The following is a 22963-nucleotide window of genomic DNA, read 5'->3' as shown; positions in this document are numbered from 1 at the left end:
CATATCGCTGCTCACCGCCTTCATCGCCTTCGCAGTGCTTCCCCACCACCAACACCACGAAGCATCCAAATATTCACTCCTCAGGTGCATTGCGCGCGTTGCCGGAGAACCTAGCTTGACTGAGCTTCGCGCGTCTCAAACTGGTTCCTCACGAGCTCGGTGCCATGGCTTCCAACAATGACGCCGTTTTCCTTCGGCGCAACAATCAGATTCAAGATGCCATTGACGGGCAGAATTTGAAGCAGGCCTTGCAGCTGATCGAGAAACGCATGAAGAAAGGAGAGAACACGCGTTTCCTGAAGGTTAGCTCCAATCCTCGAAGTTATCAATTAATTGATGCGCTCTTTAAGGCGTCCCATGCTCCTTGATTTCTCCTTACTATTTCCTCAGAACTCCGCTAACCGATCTCCTCCTAGGCCTGGAAAGCCAATATTCAGGTTCGTATGCTAGATGAAACCAACCGCAAGCGAGGAATTGCCGATACTCTGGAACTCTGCAAGTCTGAACCAGCAATTACAGACCTTGAAACCCTGGATATCTTGATACAGACACTGAAGAAGCTCGAAGGACATGACGAGACTCAGAGTGCGTTGTGGGAAAGGGCTGCAAAGGCCAAACCGCAGGATCTTGAAATTCAGTTGCGCTGGTTCTCATCTTCGTTTGAGGAAGACAAATGGAAAGCAGCACAAAAGGCAGGTTTGCGCAGAAAATATGGCTGTGGGTTTGAGCTACTTTTGCTAACTGGACATCGTTATATTGTAGGCAGCAATGAGTCTGCAGAAGAATTTCCCTCGCGAGCGAAAGTACTATTTCTGGGCTATCTTCACCAGCCACCAGATCTCAGTCGATGAGAAAAGTTCTGAGGCAGACTGCAAATTATTCGGCACATTGGCATATCGCATGATCGTGAAGGCTGCAGAGGAAGTTCCAAAAGACCCGGTAAGTGTTACTAAGTATCGTTCCACAATATTCAGCCTTATTCATGTTTACTACTACAGGCTCAAATCTTCAGTCATCCTCGAGGTATCCAAACGTCGGAGGAGATGATGCTGCTTCTCCAAATTCTCAAGTCGCAAGGTCGTTTTGCGGAATCAGTCAAACTCCTGAACAGTGAAACTGTGGGCATAAACTCTGCAATAATCAACAATGACAAGGAATTCACCCGCTTGAAATCGCTGAATCTTGGAGCTGGTAAGCTTTGGGAAGAGTCGTTATCTTTCGTGAAAAGCTTCTACACTATGTCCGATGATGAGAAGAAACAGAAAGAACTACTTGAATATGATGACTGGGTCATCTGGAATCTCCTCATTGAGTCTGCGCGTCACATTGGTACCCCAGAGTGAGTTGCTTCGTGTATTCACAGGAGAGTCTAAAAAACTCACAAGTCTAACAGGGCTATCAACGACGCACGCACCATTGCCGAAGACTTTATCAATTTCAATCCCAAGTCTCGTAATGCATGCCTTGCCCTTGTTGACATCGCGGAAATTGACCTGCAAAAGGGAAATATGACCAAGGACGAGTACTTCGAGTTCTACAAGGGTTACGTCGATCGACAAAGCCACAGAGTCTTCGCCTTCGGTGATATCCGACGTTTGATAGGTGACGACAAGGACTCCATGGCAAAGATACTCGAATATCTCTGCGAGAAAAAAGATCAAAGCCCAAATGTTAGTCCGAGAGTCGCACATACTTCTCACGATGGAATATCCTATTGACAATTCTCCAGCCATTTGTGTCTACCATCAATGCGTTGAAACTAGAGTATTGCCTTAAGATCTCTGGTGCTGACAGCAAGCCCTCTAGGCAGCACATCGAGGGCTTCGTTACTCGCTGCTTGGAACTCTATCGTGAGAATGTGAGAGAGCAGGATATCGAGAAGACTGAATCACCCCCGCGTGACGACTTGCCTGTCCTTGCCATTATGGCTATATTGAGTGAAGAGGGAGACCTACGGCCGTCCGGGCCTGCTCTCATTCGTTCGGCTGCTATTGTAGAACGTTTCCTACATGACTCACCACACAACTCAACTGCACTCCTTGTGCTAGTGCGTTGCTACATTTTACTAGGAGCTGGATCTCTCGCAATGACCACCTTCAACAGATTATCTGTGAAGCAGATGCAGTGGGAGACCATTGCTCACAACCTGTTCACTCGTCTTTCTACTATCCATCCTCATTCGGCCCCGCCGGTGGAAGGGACAGAGCGTAGCGAGTTTGATCCTCAAGCAGGGTTCCTCAAAGCCCTCAACTTTTACCGAAATGCCGACATCACCACTATGAAATACCGGACCCGTGGTCTTGAGGAAGGAGCATACTCTAATTTGGGTGAAGTGATCGAGCTTCGAAGTCGTTTAAATCATAGTATCTGCCGCAGGCTATGGGCTCTGCATATTCGACAGGCCCAACGAATTGTAGGTGGGGATTCTACCGCACGTTTCGATGAAATCGGTAAGTCGTTGACGCTTTTCACTCAGTCCATTTATACATGCTTACCCAAACACACAGCCAAAAACAATCTGCCATGTGAAGACTCACGAAACTATCAAGCCTTTATGAGCTGCGAGTTCCCTGGGAAGCCTATCTTTGAGCACCGGCTACGGGTCGGGCCCTCGCCGAAGGTAAAATGCTGCTATATTTTCCATCAAAGTACTGTTTACATTCCATTTACTCACGCTTACTTAGGAGGGCTGGATGCGTTCAGCAAGGATTACCGACCAACTTTTTGCCGTGCTGAAGAGCGTCGCAATTCAAAAGCCGCTGGCCCCAGGTATGGACTTGCCAGACCTTAGCTCATTGTCTCTTTCAGATGATGATGATCGAACCGAGACTGAGAAGGAGAATGCAAAGATTCACTCTGAGCTTCTCAAAGTGGCAACATTCCTGGCTGGTTCAAAAGCCATAAATGCTGAACAAGTAGACGCAGCCTTCGCTGTGGTGGAGGATTGGTTGATTGCAAAGATCAAGACTCTTACTCCTAGCGATTCAGATGGGAATAACAGAACTTCGCCAATAATAACCGACACTGCTGTACACCTCCATGTCGGCCACCCTACTGGACCCACATGGACCTACCTGCACGCTCTATTCTCGCTTCTTGAGACTTTGAAGGCGTTGTCGCAGCTTGTCATCTTGGGCAGCAAGAAGGGTCCCAGCTCAGTCAAGCTTCCTAAGGAGCGACTGGATCGGCTTGCAGCTATGGTTCCCGAGGTTTATGAACTTGTGCGCTCCAACGCGAAAGCTTTAAAGAGTGCTGTCTCCGCCCCAGGAGTCCTCAGCGATCTGGTTGACAATACCATCCAAGGGGATAGTTCCAAACCATACGGCCAGGAGGTGCAAAGCGTTATCGAGGAGTATGTTGGTTCATCCGAACATGAACTGTTTTGTGGCTCCTTAATGGAAAGCTGGGAAGAAGCACTTTCCGGCATAATGGCGGTAAGGCTGTAATTATGGATGGACAAATGAGCGTTTACAAGGTATCTGCTTCTCCTAATATAGGAAAGCATAAGATTATTTAGATAATCTTCAATCTGAGCACCATTCATCATCCATGCCAAGTGTGTGCAGAAGTGCTTCGTAGCATTGGTTTCCATCGTAGTATACTTGGCCGCCAAGACCTGAATGGAGCAAAGTTTATGCCTCAGGCAACAATAAGCTACCTAGGTAAGACATTCGTACTAGTCCGAATTTGGGTAGCCCTAAGCCCTAGAGTTTCGCTTCCGCACATTTCATGCCAAGACCGGTTTGTGTGGTTCCCCAGTACTAGGGGATTTTCGTTCGACTTTCTTCTTTGCTTCGACAACCACCGCCAACCCCCCCTCAACAAACCGTCGAAATGGCCGAACGCAGCGGTATCGTGCTTGGCAGCAACAAGGGCCACGTACGTTTTATCCTTTTTCCCCCCATCGATGTCGCCTCCGAACGTCTGTTGTGATGTCAGTTTCTTCGAACCAACCCGAGTTGGGGTATGTCACCTTGGTCATGTGTGAAGCGCGAATCATCGGTCATCAAAATATCGCGGAGGGAGTCTTGACGCCCATTGTATATCCCACGCCCAACATCAATGAGGAGGAACCCGTCAACAAGTACCGGATCATGTGTGGAGGAAATTTTCGGACCACGACTTACATTCCGCATTCAACCCATGACCTTGCCTGTGAACCACCCAACTCTTCTTATAATTCGCATTCGAGAGACAAGACATTTGCAACAGACATTGCGCGGGGTGGAAGCGACGGGGGAAATGCACAACCCATACAAACAGACATGCTGACTAGCAGGCTACAGAAAACTACCCCCCTCAACACCCCCAAGACCAAGATTAGCCGCACCAAGGGCAAGTCTTCTCACCGCACCAAGTTCGTGCGTGAGATCGCCCGTGAGGTCGTTGGTCTCGCTCCTTACGAGCGTCGCGTGATCGAACTTCTCCGCAACGCTCAGGACAAGCGTGCCCGTAAGCTCGCTAAGAAGCGTCTGGGAACATTCGGCCGTGGCAAGCGGAAGTCAGTTTTCCTCCCCACATGAATTTCCTACGTCCTACGTATATACTAACGTCCCACTAGGGTTGAGGACATGCAGGGTGTTATCGCCGAGGCCCGCCGTGTCCAGGGTCACTAGATGCCCCATAAATGGACCCTTTCTATTTCGTTTAACGACTCGGATACCTGGCGCATACGAACAAAAAGCAAATTCCTCCGAGGCCTTTGTACCCCACGCTGGTTGATCCCCGCATAGCGTATGGCTCGTGGAATCGGAACATGGGAGTTTTTTTGTAACTACCGGTTGCTGATGGGGATGGCAAAAATGGGATTCTTTCCCTGTGGAGAGAAACCATAATGAAAACATTCATCAATTCATGGAGTTCTTTGTAGCATAGCACTTTCCTATCATCTCGTAGATCACGGCAACATATGGTTTCCCCGGACAATTTCTGATAAAATAGATGTCCGGGGAGACCTAAGAGCTGCATTAGACTGAGTCCGGCCCTCAATTGGAGGCATTCTATCTATCAGGCGAATCCACGCAATCCACGTGTGCGCCACTAGCAAGACCAGTCATAACTTTGGGACCCTGAAGCTTCTTCATAGTACGGACTCGGGTTGGGTAGGGTAACTCTTTACTGTGAGACAGGCAAGCGCATATTGAAATCAAGGCATAATACACCTGCATGAGTGGCAAACAGAATCATTTCAGCGATATTTGTATGGTATTTATGCACCCCGAACATCACATAGCTGAGTCTATATTATCAAACATATCATTTCTTTCCAGGCAGCTTGAGCCATTTCGGCACGCCGCCATTCTTTCGTAAACCACCCGGCTTTTTGCCATCACCGCTATCACTTGGACCCGTCTGCTCTGCAACAGACGGGAGAGGCTCCGCAGGTAAATCCGGTGGCTGCTCTACTTTCAAAGCACGTGCTTGGCGACGAAGCTCCGGCCGGAGAATGTCTGATCGCTCTCGCTTCGGGTCGGCCCAGGTGAAGTTGACCAAGACGCGGCCAGCCAACCCCAGATCTTTGATAAGAAGAGTTTTATCCGAGTCTGGAATGATATTGGCGTTACCGGGGCGAGCTGACCCGGAACTGCCGAACACATTGAGGGCGAATCTCTCGCCTGCAACTTCGGGCGTGACGCACTGGCGCACGAAATCGTAGAGCGCCTGGCCTGTATCTGCGGGCCCGAATTTTGCAACTATCTGGCTTTGGTCTGGGAAACGGATTTTGACATCAACCTCGCGGATTTGTGATCGGCGTTTCTCCTCTGCGGCTGCCTTCGCGGCAATTTCGGCATCTGTTGGGAGACGCTGCGGCCGGGAGGACTGATTAAGTTGTCTCTGGTGAGCTTTGGCATGCTCTACAGACGGGATATAATCTTCTTCATTGTAGGGTATCTGTGCCGATGATGGTATGCTTTCAACAGGTGGAGAAAATACTGTTATTGAGCGGCCACCATCCAAGGTGAGTTGGTCTGGAGAAGCCGATGCTGGCGCGGTGTCCTGGTCAGATGCAGGTGCGGCAGGTTCTTTCGTTGGCTCGGTCGGCTGAGAATCTTGCGTATTGCTCGCTGGCTCTTCAGCAGTAGCAGCTGGTGTGGCTGAAGAAGCTTGGACGGGTGCCGGTAATAGCATATCTTCTCCCACTGATTTGAAATACTCTCCAATTTTCTCCATTGCCTCTTCCATCGGCTCCTCAGTTTGGCGAAAGCTCAGGCGGATCAGGACATTCCCACTGTTGAATCCTAGCTGCGCGAGTGACTTTTGCAGATCCGTAAAGCTTGAGAGCTCTCGTTCGAGGATCTGTAGGACAGGAATTTCGTAAACTACACGCCCGGAGCCAGAATCTCCAGTTGTGGCAGGAACACCTCGGGCTGTGAGATTTCTGACCGGACCACCTCCAGCTACACCAGCTTCGAACTTTCGCAGGACCAACCAGAGGGTGGTTGTGCTAGGAAATTTGTCAAGAAGACGTCCGTTCGGAGCCCCGCGAGCTTCGGATTCAGGTAGTTGGAGGGCAACTGTGACGACTGATGGAGAGCGCGAGAGTTGGACAAGCTCTAATTTGGCGCCAGAGCTCAGGCCTGAGAGGCGGAACGAAAGAGAAAGATCCAGTTGCTTGCGATTGTATCTGAAGGTAAATATCGTGTCAGCCTCATTACTATCAAGTGGGGTTGGGCTGATTTACTTTAGGCCATATTGGGTGGGGTTGTATCCGAACTTTGTACATGCTTCATGTAGAATATCTGTCAGGTGCTTGGATGGTGTCGTCTTGATCGTTGCCCGCCTGGCCGTGGAGTCGATCACCACGACGTGGGCGCTCATGGTGGCTGCGGAGGCGGACGCGCAAAGAAACAGTGACGAAGTGCGATCGTTGGGTACAAACTCGACTGCGTACTCTGAAAAGGAGACTGTAAAGAGCAAGAATAACCCGATAAATATTAACCAGCACAAGGGCCGAAAGATGCTGAGTAAAAGGTTGAAGAAGGTAGTCGAAGGTCGAAGGGCGACTAAAACAGGCAGCGGTGCGGGCGTCATCCGAGTTCGCGTACCTCACAGCTTCCCCGTCATCAACTCACCTCCTCCCATCATCCATCCTCCACAGCCTTCCAGCCTCCCACCCCTTCCATCCTGCCAGAGAAGTATCTCTGGAGCTCCAGAATACTCCACGCAGTCCATATTGAACAAGATAATTTGCAATAATGGTGAGAAATTGGGTCTCCTGCTTCCAATCGCTCTTGGCCGGATCTCAAAGCTGACCTCCCTTCTTCCATCAGAGCAATCCCTTCGACATCAGTATGCCGGGCCCTTTGACCTAAACACCAGACACCTGAGAAGCTAATCGATTCATAGATGGCGGTGCCTGTGTCGCCATGGTGGGCAAGGACTGCGTCGCCATCGCCTGCGACCTCCGCTTGGGTATGCAAGCCCTGACCATCTCCAACAACTTCCCCAAGATCTTCAACTACGCCCCATCGACTTACCTCGGTCTGACCGGTCTCGCTACCGACGTGAGCACTGTCTCCGATCTCTTCCGTTACAAGGTCAACATGTACCGACTGCGCGAGGAGCGCCATATTGCACCTCAGACCCTGGCCAACTTGGTTAGCTCATCGCTGTACGAGAAGCGCTTCGGCTCTTTCTTCGTCAGCCCTGTGCTAGCAGGTATCAACCAGACCACCGGCAAGCCATTCATCTGTGGCTTCGACAGCATTGGCTGTATCGATTTTGCGAAGGATTTCATTGTGGCAGGAACCGCCAGTGACCAACTGTTCGGTACCTGCGAGGGACTCTGGGAGCCAGATCTTGTACGGACGCATTTTTCCCAGTGATATTCCTTTCGTTCCAAGCTAACTTTGTACCAGGGTCCCGAGGATCTGTTCGAGACTATCTCGCAAGCACTCCTAGCCGCCGTGGACCGAGACGCCCTCTCTGGTTGGGGTGCCCAGGTCTACATTATAGAGAAGGACAAGGTCACCCAGCGGTTACTAAAGGGACGACAAGATTAAAAGGGTACAATACTGGTTGAGCTGTTTATTTCGGCTTTCTGTTTGTTTCAAGTCGGAATTAGGCGTCTGCAGTTTTCACCGGATGACGGGGCGCCATGGACAGCCTGGAGGAACATCACAACAGTGGCATGAGGACGGTCACCGGTCGAAGGATAAATTCATTACAACTTCAAGTTTCCTCTTATCTATCACGACAATACAATGCTCCATCACCAATGGGCACAGCAATATTGCATATCTCTTTCCTGCGTTTGTTATTAACAAGCCTAGTGCCGGTTTTCAATAGCCTGCTTTTCCTGCTATCGCCCCATAAGCTGCGCCTTCTTTTCCGAGAAACTCTTTCAGGTCCGCTACCAGCAACTCCGGCACTTCCCAAGCGGCAAAGTGGCCTCCGCAGTCAAATTCAGTGGTTCTGACAACATTCCCCATGGCTCCATACCAAAAAGTGGGCCACTGAACAAGTTCGTCTTTAAATTGTGCGACAGCGAAGCGTATATGATCTGATGCCGTGCCCCCAATCGACTGTTCCAGGCTCGTCCATTTCGTAGCATCCCCGTCCTTGGACTTGGCACTTTCAGGGACGGGCGCCGACGCTTCATAGTAGATTCTAGTAGAGGCAGTGGGTCCGGCCCGTGAGAAGTAATAAATGCTCACCCAAGTCAAGATCTCCTCATCTGTCCATTGATAGTCACTTGACCAGGAATGGAGCTTATCGTAAACCCAAGCAAGAAGTCCGACGGGACTATCATGCAAGCTATATCCCAGCGTTTGGGGTCGAGTCTCTTGTACCTTCATGTACGCATTGCCCTTCATGAGGTACTCAAAGGTCCGAGCGATGTATCCGCGGTCCTTTGCGGAGAAAGGGACACTCATCAAAGATTGGAGGAAACGCAGAGGAGCGCGCCATGGGTAGGGTGGTGGGACGGGGGCGAAGTTGACATGGATCGCTTGAATGTGTCTGGAGTAGTATCTTGCCATCGTGCGTGAAATCATGCTGCCCCAGTCTCCTCCTTGGATCACTTTATGGACATCAGTAGATTATACGTTGACGAATAGACGGGTCCAAACTGACCATATTCTTCGTATTCCAGCGCCAGCATAACCTTGTGTAGAGTCTCCGCATACTGTGCAAGACCAAATCCTTTCTACAAAGCTTATTAGGGATTGCGTAGCGAGAATGGACCCCAGATGGATCATTTCATACCTTCTGGACACCTCGTGAAAACCCAAAGTTGGGCAATGACGGGGCCACTACATTGAAGGCTGGTCCATCATCCCCTCTAGTTAGAAGGGGAATAATCTTGGTCGCTTCCAGGAAATTCCCCGGCCCTGGTCTTATTTAGTACATCAGGCCGAGTAAAGGGTCAATCCAGAGATCAGGAGCGTACACCCATGAATGAATAGCAAGGGGATGGCATTATTTTTTCCTGAGCGATGATGCACAACATGAATATCCAACTCTCCGAATCCATCCACGGTAACAGGCACCGTGTACTGGTTCAGTTGGTCGTTCAATGTCTTTTCTTGGGCACGCCAATCGAACGTTTCTCTCCAGGCCGTAACCAAACGTTTCATGTCCGCCAGCGGGACCCCCATGTCCCACCCCACTGCGTCGATTTCATCGGGGAAAGTGGCAAGCTGCAGCTTCTGGTTCAGTTGATCAAGTTGCTCTTCCTGCACGGCGATTGTAAAAGGGGTGATATCTGCCATTGCTTCGTTTCTTGCCAACTTCAAGTCGAAAGCAATACTAGATGATGTGAAAGGAAAAGTCTGTAGGGCATGTGCGAGCTAGTAGATAGTTTCTCAAGCTTTGATCGATTGATTTGTATTCCCACTTGACATCATGGCCAGTTGCACTGCGTATTCTGGGCTTTGATTGGTTGGACCAGCCTCGGCTTCACGATTTCAGTTCCACGGTGGGCGGGGGATGTTCACTGAGCAGTCGAGTTGGTATTCAGTCTATTGTCGAAATCGAGAGGTCCTCAAAATGGACGGCTTTTCAGGTTGAAAGTACTGTACCCTCAGAGTTTTCCTTTGAGGCCCGCTCAATACGGATTCAAGGATTCCTTACCGTCCGCAGTTTACATTAGTGACGACCCGAGTTGAAAAGATATATATCCATGGACTAAAGTTTCCAGTTGAAGTGTTTGGTCACCCCACAGCTCTGAATGCACATCCTCGGATCATACAAATTTGAAGGAAGTAAGTATTCTAGACTGGATGCCTAGGTAATTCATGCCCCAATGGCTGGTGCAGGAAAGATCAATCCCAGGGCTTCAGGGTCCCAGGGCCGACAATGCTTGGCTTATAAATTGACTTGATTTGCTAGTTAACTGTTTGACCTGTTTGTATCACTGCATTCAACATTCTTATTGGACAAGAAGCTCTCCTGTTGCAGACATCCTGACGGTTTTCTGCGAAGCCTACAATTTGCTCACGGTGGTTGACAAACCAGCATATGTTTACTAACTAGCGGCGCCGCTACCAAGTTAGTTTTTCGACTTCCAAGGTGGTCAGTATATACAAAGGCTAAGTTTGCTTGGCCTTCGAAAGGGAAACACTCGTTCGAAATTTCGCAACTTGATACAAAATTGGAATCTAAGAAACAATTCCTTCAGAATTTAGAGAAGCTCTGTTCCAAAGCATACTGCCGTGAATTCTCGACAATGTCATTCAGGGGTACCGTTCTGGTTCTCGGGGCCGGTCTTCGGGTTGGTCACTCAACTGCCGCACTCTTCGCGCAGCATGGCTACAGGGTTGCTCTTGTCGCACGAAGCCTGGCCGAAGGTATGCTGCAGACGGTACCTTGATGATTAGAGCAGACTTAGCGGACTTGGACAGGATTCCCTCCATCTTCCTGGCTGTAGAGCAAGCCCTCGGTCCGCCCAATGTCGTGGTCTTCAATGGTGGGCCATGAAATGTATGCATACTAGTATGGGATGTTCCTGATAACTTTAGGAGCGCTTCGTCTTTTGAATTCCCCCGAAGACCCCCTAGCAGTCCCCTTGGGTGACATACGTAGATCATGGACGGTGGGATTCGAAGCTGCATATGTGGCTGCACAAGAAACCGTGCGAGTCTTCAAAGCTTTACCATCCTCGACCACAGGGCGTTCATTTACACTGGAAATGCACTCAATCAGATAGCAATTCGGGGAGTCATGCCTTTTGCCATTGGAAAAGCATCGGCGTCGACTCTCGTTGAATCTGCTACCAATGCGTACGGCGTGGATGGAATGAGGTCAGTCGGCCGCTTCTGAATAAATGCATTACATTGCGGATTGCTCAAGCAATCAGATTCTACTACACCGATGAGCGGCATCCGTACAGCGGGCCTACCGGAGCAGATGTCGATGGCTGCGGACATGCTGATATGTATTGGCAAACGGCCAATGAGAGAGAGCAAGACAAATGGCTGGTAAGCTTCACAAAAGATGGAACTCGCTATGAATTCCCCGGTGTTGATTTCAAAGGGAAGCAGCGATGGGAATGACGGAACACGTAGAGGATCTCCTATTCAAGAGCTTGGGCGGACCCAGCATGTAGTCTCTAGCACGTTTACTGTTAACGATAGGAACATGCTGATGGGCCGCAAAAGCGTTGAGTAGCACCTACGGTCGAGAGGTATACCACGCGATTATCGAAGGCTAGACTCAGGCGGGGCCGGAATTACCTAGTCGGAGCTGAAAATGGAGAGCGCTGGAGAGAATGGCCAGTGCTTTCTAGAACTTGGTGGCAAAAGATGGGGACGTAACCTATCTTAGTGCCTGCTGATAGGCCCGATTTAGTGGGCATTCTTCTAACGTGACCAGCACCAGATTCCTAGTTTGCACGGATGCATCGTAAGGGCGGTTCTGGTAGATTGAGATGGCGCCCAGACTAGATCAAAAGCTGGGCATACTAATTTCTCCTTAATCCAACGAGGCTGCAGAAGCAAATAGTTGCCTTTGTGATACATCTCGGATCTCGATTGGCCCGATGCAATGCGATCGATCTGCAAGACAAACAATTCTGAGCGGGTTCTCCGGTACTAGGTACCTTCCGGTGTACCTCTCAGGGCTGGATACCCAGAGTACCCAGTACGAGAACGAGAGGAGGGGGGGGGGTAAGCGGCGCTTGGTCTAGATCCGCCGATCAGTAGGATTGTCCGTGCATCTCCGTAGTCCAAGCATGACTAGTTCGAAAAAACCAAATCAAGGTCAAGATCCTGGGAAGAAATTGAGGAAGTTTCTGTACAAACAAGAATCCAACCGGCTTTTTTTTCTTTTTGAGTTCCAGCATAGTCTGAGTTCATGGCTCCCCGGTCCCTGACCCACGAACCTCCTGTTTCAGCCTAGGAACCACCAGCTTCTAGACCGCCCAGTAGCCCCATCGCCAATTCCCGAAAATCCCCTCTCTGGCTCTCCGGTTCCTTCTGGCTTTTCCGTCTCGAGTCTCCTCCCATATCCATACGGGGAGAGCTATGGTGTCAGCCCACCCCCATAACGACACGGCATTTTTAGTACATGGATCATGACCAAATCGACCGACTCCGACGCTCCTGCCCTTCACCAGCGTACCACCGGTCCCTTCTCAACCTGCAAATCTGAGTGTATGGCAGATGGGCTTATGACAGTACCGGCAGACAGCAATCTCCAGTTCGACCCCCCCTGGCGCCTGGAACGATGGAGCTCAATCTACCGCCATAGAACAACTTGTCGGACTCAAGCAGGGTTTGCGCACCTCAGACACCGAGCTCTTCTGGCAAAGGCTCATGGAGGATGTGACCTCCATCAGCAAAGCACAGTATGGGTTCGTGGCAAGACGAGTGCACGGTGCCGAATCCGTGAAGGAAGTTGGCGACCGTCGCCCCTCGCTCTTCGGCGCGGTATTCTATTACAACGATGGCTACGGGAACGTCGGATTACAACGAGACCGATATTTCGCCGGCGGAAACCCTCTTTTGTATATGGATTATGACCGTCCGTGTGTGATTTCCGAGAACCTCCAGTCAGTGTTGTCTTTCGGCGATGGCCAGCTTCCGTTCCCCGCCGAAGCCTACATGGCGATCCCCCTCTTCTCCAACGGGAAGTGCTTGGCGCATCTTGGATTGATGTGGTCTCCAGAAGGTGCGGGACAACGGGACTTGTCATGGTCATTTCTGGAAATGCTATTACATTCTCTCGAGGACATGATCGTCCAGCGACTCCTTCTGGACAAAGTGTTCCCGGAGCATCAATTGACCGAACCTCTAGCATCCAACCATCCCACTCCGCCAAAACCAGTTGAACCCTCTCAAGATGTTCCCGACTTCACATCCCAGCCACTCAAACCGTTCGCTCGCAGTTTGTCCCACGAATTACGGACCCCTATGCAAGGCGTTGTGGGGATGTTGGATGTGATGCACGCTACTGTACGGGAGGCAATGGAGAGCAAAGCTCCTGTCAAACCGGGCGGTATTTTCCAGACCCTCAAGGAAGGTATTGAAATGGTCCAGGACAGCGCCAGACGTGCTGTCGAGGCTGCAGATAACGTTGTGCATGCATACGATCTCAATATGCAAGTTCCTAAAACTCCCCAACGAGAGGAAGAAAACTGCGATCTGTCGCAGATAGCAGAGCATCCCACCGAAAACCGACCGAGTGTCTTTATCGAGGGGAACAACATCGCCGTAAACCCTTACAAGCGACGCCGAAGTCTTCCGTTGGATGTCTCAGCATCCGCGCGGCCGGCCCGGCGGCAGCGGCTGCGGGCGGCTACATCAAGACAGGAACTTTCACCCCGCAGCGAAGAAGTGAAGAATGCGGTCCACGAAAGCGATAAAATCGTTCACGCCACCCCTGCCCGCCAGATTGAAGCAGTCATGGCCAACATGGTGGACCCGAGACCGTCAATTGCGGTCCGCCGATCGGCACCGCATCTGCTTTTAGAGGGTATCAACACAAATTTGAGAGGCCCAGCTCTGCGGTTTACCAAGCTCCGAGATCTTCTTCGACTTGTTATCAACGAGTCTCTTCACGTTGGTGGCCGACCCGAGTCTGCCGAGAGCAACGTGACGGACTGTGGCGAGACAATTGAGATTCGATCTCGATCCTCGAACGGCCAGGTCTACACAAAGACGGTTGATTGGTCGGTTGACCCGGCACTTCCAGAAACCCTGTTAGCAGATGATAGGGATCTTGCCAAATTGATTTCCTGTGTTTTTCCTCAATGCAATCAAGTTCACCAATAATGGAACCATCACATTATGGGCGACACTAGATGCTAAGAAGAACGATGTATTGATTATGGTGCGAGATACTGGTCCAGGAATTCCGGCTGCGTTTCTGCCCAATCTCTTTAAGCCTTTTGCTCGCGAAGATGCATCAATCACGCGAAGTAAGGACGGCTTGGGACTTGGCCTTCTCGTAGCCAAAGGTCTGTCCAGAAAGATGGGAGGTGACCTGATTTGTGTTCGCTCAGCTACCACAGGCCCTGACCACGGATCGGAATTTCAGATCAGAGTACCTGTCAACCAGCGCGAAGCCTACAGCCGCCTCAGAAGCCCGTGCGAGAGGACCATGACCCCTCCATCACTCAACGGGCACACACGCACCGGAAGTGGCAGCAGCTTCGTTTGGGAACCCGCATCTTTGAGCTCGCCGGCCGTATCGCAGAATATTCAACTGCAGCAACCGACCCCTAGCACTGTAGGTGAGACTCCATCTCACAATTCTCCGTCTCAAATCGCCACCCAGCCTCAGATCACTACTCTCCCCATCTCGCAAGACGCCTACGACAAGAAGCTTGGGGAAAAATACCCCTTGCGATTTTTGGTTGCAGAAGACAACCGAATCAATCGCCGTGTCCTAGTCAACATGCTACGGAAGCTAGGCTACCGAGATGTGCTCGAAGCCGCCGATGGTAGAGAAGCTGTTCAGATAGTCAAAGATACTTTGACAGCATCAACGCCAAGGCATAGTTCAACGGCATTTCCCAGTCTCGTTTGCGGGTCACCCGACGAACCCCCAGAAACTCACCCTGGCGAGATCAGACCAATCGACATCGTGCTCATGGATCTTTGGATGCCAGAGATGGATGGCTACGAAGCCACTACTCGCATTCTGCAGATGGTTGATGATTACGGGAAACCATCTACTTCACTGGAAGGATCCCCTCGGATAGATTCAATCAACTCAGACAGCATGGAAATGGACATGACACCTCGCACCCCTCAACCTCCTACCATTCTCGCCGTCAGTGCCGATGTCACCGATGAGGCATTGGCACGTGCCTCCAAAGTCGGAATCAAGGGTTATATGACGAAGCCTTACAAACTCACCGATCTGGAGAGGTTGATTCTTGGATTCTGTGGAGATCGTGGGGACATGATCATTGACAGTTGATCCCTTATTTTTTGAGATACTTCGTCGTCCCTCCTTACGCTTTCGTTTAGCCTTAGGAAGAAAGGACGGCTTGCATATACCCATAGAACTTTGTGTTCTTTCTCGAGGCTACAGCACACCTCACTTGCATTGTCATATCACGTTATTTTTGGTTCCTTTGGAATGCGATTCAAACATCATCGTCCGGCGTCTTTCGTTTTGGGTCATTTACTTCCTCTCCTGCCATATACCATTTCGGCTTTCAATGCTCTCCACAGCCTCTTATACACTGTTTACTACCATTTACCACGGACATGATGAGTAATGCATAGTTTGAATGCTTTCAGGAATGCATATAAATGATAATTCGTTTCTCATCTCCATGAACAGACCCTAAATAGCGACAGAAGTGATCGAGCAGTAATGTTTTTATTAAAAAAGAACAATGTGAAAGAAAGCTGTCATTACATCCGTTATCAAATCCGACATCGCTCTGACCATGCGTTCCACCGTTTCTTTTTTTTTGTTTGAAGCAGGAGATAAACTAGTCGTAATGCCTGCGCTGGACTATCGCTAGCCATGCATAACGACAGAAGGCCATTCCCATCATGAGAATGCCCTCTATCTTTTTCGGTCATGGCTGAAAAGAAGGGGGAAAAAAGTCAGGACACTCCGTTCAACCAATGATCAAATCCGCCTTGGGCGTGTATACTGCGGCAAAAACCAGAAACCCCACAGATGCGACACGTAGGCTTGATAACACATTGAGCATGCCATATATGAAACAACACCCTAGGTCAGCTTCTGCTTGATGAAGAATGACCGCAGGTGCGACAGCTGCCAGGCGCATGCAGCCGAGAGGACAGCCAGCTGGATGAGGGTCCACCGTACGACACGACTGTTGGTAGTCTCGGACTGGTCACGGAATTCAGCTTCACGTTCCTAGGAGAAGGGGAAGAAGTTAGTGGATAAGTCCAAGAAAGTAATTGACAACCCAATTCATCCAACTGTGCTGTGTTACAGGCAGTCAGGAACTTACCCGCTGGTACACCTGCTCGCGGCGAATATCGTGCAGGCGACTGTTCAGATCCCGAACACGCTGGACGATATCCTTCATCTTGTCCTTGTCCTCGGTCTCGATCTTGCTGGTCTCGCCAATAGCCAGGTCGAGAGATACCTTGACGCCGCCCTGGCCGTTGGATAGCCAGCCGGCGGTCGAGACGTCGGTGTCGGCCATAAAGCAGATACGGTGTTCGCCGGCTTCGGCAGCAGTGAAGGTAAAGCGACCAGAATGGCTGTCACGCTTGTTCACAACACGGTGGTCATTGTCGAAGGTCTCGTCGACTGTGATCTGGACCTTGAGGGCGTGGTCGATGTTGTAGGTGTTGGTGTTGGGATTGATGACATAGGTGGAGTAAGTGCCTGCAAAATTGTCGATCAGTATCGTGTCAGTCAATTGCAGGAAATATGTCCTGGGAACCAGTAGTCGTACCAGCTACCAAGGTGTCCTTTGGCAGATCCTCGTAGAAGCACTTCGTTTGACGCCCGTCCACGTAGAAGTACAGGGCATGCGCGGGGAGCAGAAGTGACAGTAAAGAAAAGAGAGCTAGAAGGACTGTGAGCCCCGGTGAGGATGCCTGGAAGACCATGGCGTGTTGAAGCGAGAGGTGTAATGGGGAAAGCAAACACCTATGAGTCTCCTATCTACTCCCGCATCAACACTGTCTGGCATCGGAGACACCGCTTTCCATTTTGGGGCGGCTTCCCTTGCCCGTTGCAGCATCGCGGTTTCCCTTTTTCGCGGAAAATCAGCATCGCAGATCAGACGATTCCATCTATTTGCTTTCAGATATTGTTTTCGTGCGGCAGTATATAATCTCCCCTTCTACCTTGCCTCATCTAGTGAGGCCCCACGATCATTATGGCTGCCGCAGCTGATGTCCGTGATATGCTGGATTTGCCCGCCGAGGGCCAGCCCCGACCGCATAAAAAGCAGAAAGTCGTGGAGAAGCGACCAGGTATGTGAGAGGTGGCTTTTTTGGACCAAAAAAAAAAAAGCAAGAACTCATTCACTGACGCGTCTTTCCTTGCAGAGGGTATTACCCGTGAACTCTACGCGCTTCTAGGTGAGCGAGCGCCGCCGATCGCTTTGAACGAGAACAAGTACAAGGGGCGCCCAAGGTGGATGAACAAGTTACGCGTGCGACCATGGTACGTATATATGTGTGGCCTCTTTACCAAAGAAAATACTTATTAGATGAATATAGGCGCATGACCCCCTTCACCAATAACGCTCGAGACGATGGCCTAGTGCTCTACCACTGGCAGCGCAAGCATGAATCAACCCGTCCTCCAATTTCGGATGGGGCTCAGATGGACACAAACGAATCTAGTGCAGAAAACAGAGACGACTCAGTCAAGCCGCTGGATCAAGTGTACCCGTTCGCAAAGTACAACATCCAGATCCGGATGCCCAAGCGATATACAGATGACGAGTACACCAAACTTCTCCAAAGCAAAGACTGGTCCCGGGAAGAAACCGATTATCTCGTGGATTTGGTACAAGAGTACAACCTGCGGTGGATGATAATAGCAGACCGATACGAATACCAGCCACGGGTGAATTCAGACGCAGGCGCAGACGCCGGTGCCAACGCGTTGGTCCCCGCCACGCACTACCGGACGATGGAGCAAATGAAGGCTCGATATTACTTCGTCGCGGCGAAGATGCTCGAAATTGAACACCCACCCGCCGAGATGTCGGAAGCCGAATTCGAGCTACACGAGCGGATGCTCAAGTTCGATCCAGACCGCGAGCGCGACCGCAAGGAACTCGCCGCCCTCCAGCTTAACCGCACTGCCGATGAAGTCCGTGAGGAGGCCTTGCTTCTGGAAGAACTCAAGCGGATCACCAGCAACGAGCAGAACTTCATAACTGAACGCCGCGAGCTGTACGCCCGCCTCGAGGTGCCTATCAGCGTCGGCAACACTACCATGTACCAGTCCAGTCAAGGCCTTTCACAGCTCCTGCAGACCCTCCTGCAGGCCGACAAGAGCAAGAAGCGCCGCTCAATACTCGGACCCGAAGGCTCGGTTGCTAGTCCCGCCGGCCAGACCCCTAGCCAAGCCACAGCAGCCGAGACTCCGACCGCCAGTTCCGCTGCTGCAAATAAGAAGGGCGGTATCGCCGCGCAGGCTCAGCCGCAAGTCCGTACCCTGACGCCAGCCGAAGAAGCCCGTTATGGCGTCCAGCATCACGAACGTGTATCAGCTGGCGTGCAATTCCGGAGTGACCGTGCCCAGAAGCTGACGCAGGCGAAGTCGAATGTGCAAACTCTCAAGCTGGCTGGCGCATTGGCCGAGCTGGAAATTCCTGTCCGCCTCTTCATGCCCACTGAACGGGTATGCAAGGAGTTCGAGAGGCTCATCCAATCGGTCAATCTGCTTCTGGATGCTCGCAAGGTTGCCGAGAAGGTTGAGAGCGAAATTCGTATCTTGGAAGCTGCCAGGGCTGATCGGGAGAAGAAGGCTGCCCCTGATGCTCCGCACCCGGAAGTGAAGACAGAAGCAGAGGAGGGGGCGTCGGGTGTATTCGATTCCACGGCTGCTGAATCTGGAGGTGCGGATAATTCGAACAAAAAGGACGATGGTGGTGACAACGCAGCGCAGGACGGAGAGGGGAACCACAAGCGCTCTGCTAGTGTTTTGAGTGGTGCTAGTGACAAAACCTCCAAACGCCAGCGGAGATAGACTGACTACCACTACTCTCAAGTCCTTTTAAATGGGAGCGTGGAATACCCCTGTATCAATACGCTTAATCGCTCGGTCTTTTCTTTTCTGTATGACCATAATGAAAATTGACTGCGGAAAACCTGCATTTATAATTCCCTCCAGCTTCTTGTGGTTGTTAATAATAGTACAATTCCCGTTGGTAAACAATATAAGAGCACAGGGGATTACACCTGGGCTAAGTCTGGGGCTCTCTTCATGCATAGTGGTTGTCTCCTTCATTGCTCATAAAAACCTACTCAACCGACTTGCCCAACGACTTCCCTCAAAGGAGCCAGGCATATCCAGACAGTTCTCGTCTGGTGAATTGCTTTTTGTGGAATTGGCTCGTTTGAGGCTGGTTGAATCACAGTCATGATAGGAATTGCCAGAGGATGATTGTGATATCTCCTGCTGATAGCGTGAAAAGCGTCTGCCTTCCCAGTGTCGCGAAAACCGGCGCACCCAACGTCCAGGCCGTGACACACTTGCTTGAAGCTCAGTGCTTCGGTCTTCAGCTTCGTTGTCGAATTCAGCAGTAAGTTCTGCGTCAATGGAACCCAGCTCAGCTTCATCGGGTGGATCAAGTCTGTCGAACCGATCAACAGAGGGTTTCCCATCCTGCGCTCTTCCACCGTGATGCTCATTCCTGCGCTGGGCTCGTGACTTCGCCTTCGCAGATTGACTGAGTCGTGCCCATTGGCGAGCAAATTTGCCATTCGCTTGGCTGGGATGGTGAGATGGCGGGATTTCGCAATGATCGACTTGGAACATCGGGGTCAATCCTGGAGCACGAAGACCTCCGTTCGTTGCTTCATCAGTCAGTATAATTGGGGCTCCTTGCTCTCGGCTGGTGCGGTTTTCCAGAGAGCGTCGCATATATGGCGGCACAGGAGAGCCTGCTCGGCGTTGTGACGAATCGCTTGGTGAGGGGAAAGTCGTTGTCTCGTTTGGACGGGAAGGTGTGTATCTGGCGTCAACGGCAGGATCCTCATCTGATTTATTATATGGAACGTTGTTCGCCGATTCAACAGGGGTCCGGGAATTCGATGGCTCTCTAGGCTCTTGTTGAATGCTCGGGTCCACGAGCTCGATTTCGGCCTTCCAGCCTGCCGGCCTGTTAAACTGCGGATAATAACAAACATCTTGACTCCGGTTATTGCTTCCAGTTTCTGGTACAGCACTGTAGCCATAGCCAACGCGTCTACCACCCGACATCCAGCCAACGCTGACTTTGCGTGGCGAAGCTGAGCCACTGGCTTGACCTAACTTTGATAAAAAGGAGGAGACGCATGAGAATTGCAGTGTTCCTTAAATCTGCTATAAACCTCTGGTTTTGGGTCCGGAATGTCTATTATTGGTGTTTGGTCTCCTAATTCCCCAGAAAGGTCATGCTTGAACAGAACGTCCTTCTCAATGGTCTGTTTGCATGTTTTGGTATCCTGTGGTGAACAATCAGACGAGAAACTCACACCACGGGAGTAACAAGAGGATGCGTTATGGGAGCCAGCCATTAGAGCAGGATTGGCCGGGATCGATGTCATAGAGTTCCCTGGCCCACGGGGAATCTGGACATGTTCTTGAGAGGGTGCCATTAGAAACCCTTGTTGTACTTCGTGGATCACTTCAGCTAATGACGGATGGTCCGATATGAGGGCAGATGATTGAGCGGGCGAGGCCTCTCTCTTGGAAATACTCAGCTCGTTGAAACCATTCAGATCGGGATCTGTAAATGATCTTGTTCCTGAAGATAGATTCCTGGCCTTGGGGACCATGAAACCCGGCGACGGAACTGACAGCGAGCCCGATGATGCAACACCATTCCCATGACGGCTGGTCAGAGCTTGCTTCATGCTTGGGACCACAGATTGAATATCCGAACTATTCAGAAGATCAATTCCTGAGAATTATTCGAAGTTGACCGCCCATGCTCTGTGGCCGTTGAAGATAAAGACGGAAGAGATCTCATTAACTTAGGTTTCACGTCAAGAGCCAATTGATGTCTTCTTCGCTCCGAGGCTTGTGAAGGCTGACCCTGGTATTCATTTGTGCCCTGAGGGGTGTGGAAAGATATGGGCATACCCCTCAGTGAGGTTGGTGGTGTTGGTATAAAGCGCATGCCAAAGGCCGACTCTTGGGATGCTGGCGCAGCCGAGTTTTCACTCATGGCCCACCGTTCTGCAGAAGTCCGCTCTTGGCTTCGCTCAATGAGATCACTCAATTCCATTCTTCGAAGCCCATGACCTGCCAGTGGGGGAGGTTTCCTGAGGAGATCGGGGCGACGTGGAGTTGTAATACACTGCGCATCGCTATCGTATACTCTGTCGCTCATGAGACTGCTTCCATATTCTTCCAGTGTAGCAACGTCAATGACAGGATTTGTCCGAGCGGATCGGGATGGTCTTAATGAGAAAGGAAAACCACCTTTCCCGAGTTCGCGTGGATCACTGGACGACCTGGAGGATTTGGATTCTTTCGAGAACCGACGGCGCAGCCTGCGAGAGAAGCTCTCTGTTTGTATTTGCGAACTTGAGTGGCTTGCAGACCCTGGCCGATCTTAGTTAGAATTTGCCACTGGAAAACAAACAAGACACTGAAGTGGCTAGTTGATGCAGGGCATACCGTGCGGTTGGGCCCGGCCTGTTTGTGGCTCTGGGGACTGAAAGTCATTATATAGTCGCACAACGGGTGCCGGTGACACGGGGCGCCCCTGTCGCCAACGGGGACAGACCAGGAATGTCATCTAGAATGAGATTGAAGGAGAGACGAGAGGGAGACAGGAGGAGGGTTCGGAGATGGGATGCCATGTTGGTGGAGAAGCAGGTGCTGGAGCGCACCTTCCCGATCTATACAGCTGGGGAAGGAGATGAGCTGCACTACTGGCCCTTGGTGCCCCCAGGTCTCTCCTTAGAACATCATGGAGTCTTTTCCAGGTTGCGTTGCTACCACCGTGGCTGTGCCTTTCGTTTCTTACGCGTTCGACTTACTATAGACGCCGTACCTATGACTCCGAGTATCATCCATGAGCTTGCTCTATACTATGTGGTAGTCCTATCGTAGGAGCAGATGATATGCGGCACAGAGTCATGTATTATGTGCCCTATCAAGTTACATGTCGCTGTGCATTGTGCATATCGAGATTATGTTATTATGGAAAACTGCGTATGTTTTGGGCGATGGGCGTCTCCTATAATACCTTAAGTGTTTGCTTGATATAGTTATACGAGGGTGACAATTGTGATGCGATGTGATGCGCTGAGCGTTTGGGAGGTCTCCCCGTATTGAATCCACCAGAGCAGAGTCGCTGATGCGGAGCTAACAACATCCAAGACAGGAGGCGGGTAAGATGCCTGTGGTATAGGTGATGTGATCACTCCCACTGATAGTTGTCTGTAAGCAAAACCTGCACATACGTGATCTTGGCGAGAGCGAGTGTCAGTGCCCTCGAGGGAGAACATAAGACGAGAAAATGATCACAAGGTAGGTTCTCTTACTCAACGCTGACTCCCCCCCAGTCATTTCACTTGTCGGGTTACCAGATATCGCCAGCAAGGGTGTTCATGTTATATCCAATTGTCATCATCCTCGGATTCTTCATCATGGGGAACATTGGTTTAAATATGGCCTCACCCTCTTAGCGGTGGTCTTGCTAGTGTTGGTGGAGAATGCCGAAAGTGATGGCTGGGCAATATGGTGAGAAGATGGATGCAAACTGGAAAGGCGGCAATGAGGCAGTACCTGGGCGAAATGACGCGAAGTAGGAAGGCTCATGAACCGCTCTTATTGGATACTTGGAGACCGTGGCAGGTTGTATAGCTATCGTTATAGTTACCACAGGTCTGCCCTCAAG

The 22963-nt window shown here is 50.8% G+C and overlaps 9 protein-coding genes across 9 annotated transcripts; 5 read left to right on the top strand and 4 right to left on the bottom strand.

Annotated features, from left to right (window-relative positions):
* Positions 1-164: 164 nt before the first annotated feature.
* N7468_005291 (uncharacterized protein) lies at positions 165-4616 on the top strand (the record flags this gene model as incomplete). Its single annotated transcript, XM_058474588.1, has 11 exons — positions 165-302; positions 417-717; positions 767-939; positions 999-1339; positions 1394-1670; positions 1730-2450; positions 2508-2620; positions 2685-3434; positions 3738-3879; positions 3940-4501; positions 4562-4616. 11 exons carry the CDS (start codon positions 165-167, stop codon positions 4614-4616), a joined length of 3573 nt encoding a protein of 1190 aa, XP_058330328.1.
* Positions 4617-5256: 640 nt separating this feature from the next.
* N7468_005290 (putative UBX domain protein) lies at positions 5257-6819 on the bottom strand (the record flags this gene model as incomplete). Its single annotated transcript, XM_058474587.1, has 2 exons — positions 5257-6625; positions 6683-6819. 2 exons carry the CDS (start codon positions 6817-6819, stop codon positions 5257-5259), a joined length of 1506 nt encoding a protein of 501 aa, XP_058330327.1.
* Positions 6820-7196: 377 nt separating this feature from the next.
* On the top strand, positions 7197-8003 carry pup3 (proteasome core particle subunit beta 3; the record flags this gene model as incomplete). The annotated part of the gene is made up of 4 exons (XM_058474586.1): positions 7197-7199; positions 7272-7290; positions 7348-7802; positions 7860-8003. 4 exons carry the CDS (start codon positions 7197-7199, stop codon positions 8001-8003), a joined length of 621 nt encoding a protein of 206 aa, XP_058330326.1.
* Positions 8004-8282: 279 nt separating this feature from the next.
* N7468_005288 (epoxide hydrolase) lies at positions 8283-9713 on the bottom strand (the record flags this gene model as incomplete). The annotated part of the gene is made up of 4 exons (XM_058474585.1): positions 8283-9022; positions 9076-9148; positions 9208-9332; positions 9392-9713. 4 exons carry the CDS (start codon positions 9711-9713, stop codon positions 8283-8285), a joined length of 1260 nt encoding a protein of 419 aa, XP_058330325.1.
* Positions 9714-10669: 956 nt separating this feature from the next.
* N7468_005287 (uncharacterized protein) lies at positions 10670-10920 on the top strand (the record flags this gene model as incomplete). Its single annotated transcript, XM_058474584.1, has 2 exons — positions 10670-10790; positions 10826-10920. The coding sequence occupies 2 exons, from the start codon at positions 10670-10672 to the stop codon at positions 10918-10920; spliced, it is 216 nt and encodes a 71-aa protein (XP_058330324.1).
* A 1594-nt stretch (positions 10921-12514) lies between these two features.
* Positions 12515-15366, top strand: N7468_005286 (hybrid sensor histidine kinase/response regulator; the record flags this gene model as incomplete). The annotated part of the gene is made up of 3 exons (XM_058474583.1): positions 12515-12593; positions 12631-14178; positions 14243-15366. The coding sequence occupies 3 exons, from the start codon at positions 12515-12517 to the stop codon at positions 15364-15366; spliced, it is 2751 nt and encodes a 916-aa protein (XP_058330323.1).
* A 771-nt stretch (positions 15367-16137) lies between these two features.
* N7468_005285 (p24 family protein) lies at positions 16138-16994 on the bottom strand (the record flags this gene model as incomplete). The annotated part of the gene is made up of 3 exons (XM_058474582.1): positions 16138-16287; positions 16385-16767; positions 16838-16994. 3 exons carry the CDS (start codon positions 16992-16994, stop codon positions 16138-16140), a joined length of 690 nt encoding a protein of 229 aa, XP_058330322.1.
* A 272-nt stretch (positions 16995-17266) lies between these two features.
* On the top strand, positions 17267-19095 carry N7468_005284 (SANT/Myb-like DNA-binding domain-containing protein; the record flags this gene model as incomplete). Its single annotated transcript, XM_058474581.1, has 3 exons — positions 17267-17363; positions 17439-17556; positions 17613-19095. 3 exons carry the CDS (start codon positions 17267-17269, stop codon positions 19093-19095), a joined length of 1698 nt encoding a protein of 565 aa, XP_058330321.1.
* Positions 19096-19359: 264 nt separating this feature from the next.
* On the bottom strand, positions 19360-21920 carry N7468_005283 (uncharacterized protein; the record flags this gene model as incomplete). The annotated part of the gene is made up of 5 exons (XM_058474580.1): positions 19360-20382; positions 20442-20534; positions 20586-20994; positions 21036-21660; positions 21797-21920. 5 exons carry the CDS (start codon positions 21918-21920, stop codon positions 19360-19362), a joined length of 2274 nt encoding a protein of 757 aa, XP_058330320.1.
* Between the last annotated feature and the right edge of the window lie 1043 nt (positions 21921-22963).

This window comes from Penicillium chermesinum, assembly GCF_028974085.1.
Source record: "Penicillium chermesinum strain IBT 19713 chromosome Unknown utg000004l:1.0-3345178.0:1.0-3348027.0, whole genome shotgun sequence".
In the NCBI taxonomy this organism is placed as follows: domain Eukaryota; kingdom Fungi; phylum Ascomycota; class Eurotiomycetes; order Eurotiales; family Aspergillaceae; genus Penicillium; species Penicillium chermesinum.
Note: the sequence above shows the minus strand (reverse complement) of the source record. Positions and strands in the feature narration are given on the sequence as shown.